The 1,906-nt window shown below is 37.4% G+C and overlaps 1 protein-coding gene across 1 annotated transcript in view; it reads left to right on the top strand.

Moving 5' to 3' along the window:
- sem1 (SEM1 26S proteasome subunit) overlaps positions 1-1,448 on the top strand; it is a 1,923-nt gene extending 475 nt beyond the window's left edge. The window contains exons 2-3 of the mRNA XM_043217194.1: positions 192-285; positions 1,212-1,448. Of these exons, the coding sequence (XP_043073129.1) occupies positions 192-285; positions 1,212-1,254 (137 nt within the window). The 3' untranslated portion in view covers positions 1,255-1,448. The remainder of the gene's footprint in view (positions 1-191; positions 286-1,211) is intronic.
- Positions 1,449-1,906: the final 458 nt, after the last annotated feature.

The following is a 1,906-nucleotide window of genomic DNA, read 5'->3' as shown; positions in this document are numbered from 1 at the left end:
TGTTTACAGTAATTATTTAATGTTTGCTCCGTAGTGTCCAATCAAGAATAACGACTGGACGTATAGAATGAAGTTTATTAATCATGGGTAAAATAAAGAGAAACTAATAACTCCACGCTGTGTGTGGAGTTGGTGCTGGATCCAGGCACATAGAAGTCATCAATCTCACTGAACCGTTGTGTCATTCCCAGACTGGACGGGCCTGGATGAAGATGAGGACGCTCACGTTTGGGAAGATAACTGGGATGATGACAACGTAGAGGACGACTTTTCTAATCAGCTGAGGTAGGTTTCACTCTCTGAATTTGTGTGATCAGACATGGGAAGTGGAGAAAACCTTGTAGCTCTTTTCAGCCGTTGATAGCTAAATACTAAAAAATATGGAGTGCAAGCCTATTATAAATTCACAAAGAATAAATTGCGTCGGGCATAAGCGTACATGTTACATTGTGTTGTCTTACTGCCTGTTGCCAGAATGTTCCTAAATCCCTGTGAAGCCCACATTTTTCCTAAAGAATTTTTTGTGGTTGAACTCATTTAGAAGAAAACAGTCCCAAAGGGATCTAATGGTCCAATGGCTAACCAACAGTCATGGTGGCCTCAAACCACATTTATGAACTTTCCTATGTTTGAGTACCTGACTTAAAATACAGCCGTTTAATATTCCTGTATATATATCTTAAGTCATAAAAGGTAAATGTGTAGATGCAATAATCTTTCCTTTCTGAAGCCTTAATGCTATAGATCTATTGATATTGCTCATTAAATAGTTTTGATTTCCAGGACTGGAAATGGTTGTGCTAGTAAAAGTGTGGTAAAAGGGGAGAGACTCATAAGTGTTTTAAATTTTTATTAAAATTAGACCAACTAGAATAAAAGAGAGGATGTTATAATTAGGGTTATTGAACTTAACTAAAACTACAATTATAAACATTCTCATGACTTCAAATGGATAAATAAGGTAAAATAATATATTAAATATATAAAAAAATAAACAGTTATTATAGTTTTATTTCAGCTAAAAATACTAAAAAATGATTTTTATATATACATATAATTAAAAAACAAAGAAAATTACTGAACTTACTGATATTAATAGTAATAATGTTTTTAATGTTATGAAAGTTATTTTTTTTAAATCTGCTATTTTCTGTATTTTGAGTTATTGCTCTTTTAAATTGTTTTGGCCCACTTTTTCCCAAATCTTTTAGATCGGAGCTTGAAAAACATGGATACAAGATGGAAACCTCTTAACATTGGACTGCTTGAGCTGAAAAAGGATTTTTCCACATTTGAATATTGTCAGTTTGTTCTGTCAACAGAAAATATGAGTTCTCTCATTACTTCTGTAAGAAGCCCGGGTCAGCTGAAACTGATATCAATATTTTTCCCCTCCCTTATGTACAATTTTTGTTAATAATTGTGATAATAAAGAATTGTTTTCCCTATTCCGATTTATACATTTCTTTCATATATGAGACGTCTTTCTAATCCTAAATCTAAACGGCTCAGTAAAGTCTGGTAAATATTGTTAGTCATCGAGCAGATTTTCTTGTAACATCCAGTGATGCAGCTGCACACATCCACGGAGAAACAGCTCGGCTGTGCCCTGACGCTTCCCCCCGAGCTCATGGGGCTTGGCAGAGTCTCTGGTGGGGAGATTATCCAGTGAAGTGTTTGTCAGAGGCACGGAGGTGGTCACAGCGTGAAGCCCCAGCCGGTCCTGCCTGGGCCTGCCCACTCCCGACCGGGCCCTGCTCTTTTGCTCTTCACAGCGAGGGCTCCCACACAGAACCAGAAGCCAATTTGCCCAGCCGCACTCCCCTCTAGCAAATTGATTCCTCTGGATTTGTGGCTGTGAGTCCCAAGGACATAATGAGCTGAAATCAATGCCAGTAAGGCATCT

The sequence above is a fragment of the Puntigrus tetrazona genome, chromosome 19 (genome assembly GCF_018831695.1).
Source record: "Puntigrus tetrazona isolate hp1 chromosome 19, ASM1883169v1, whole genome shotgun sequence".
Lineage (NCBI taxonomy): Eukaryota > Metazoa > Chordata > Actinopteri > Cypriniformes > Cyprinidae > Puntigrus > Puntigrus tetrazona.
The sequence above is the reverse complement of the archived record's forward strand: the minus strand, read 5'-3'. Positions and strand labels throughout refer to the sequence as shown.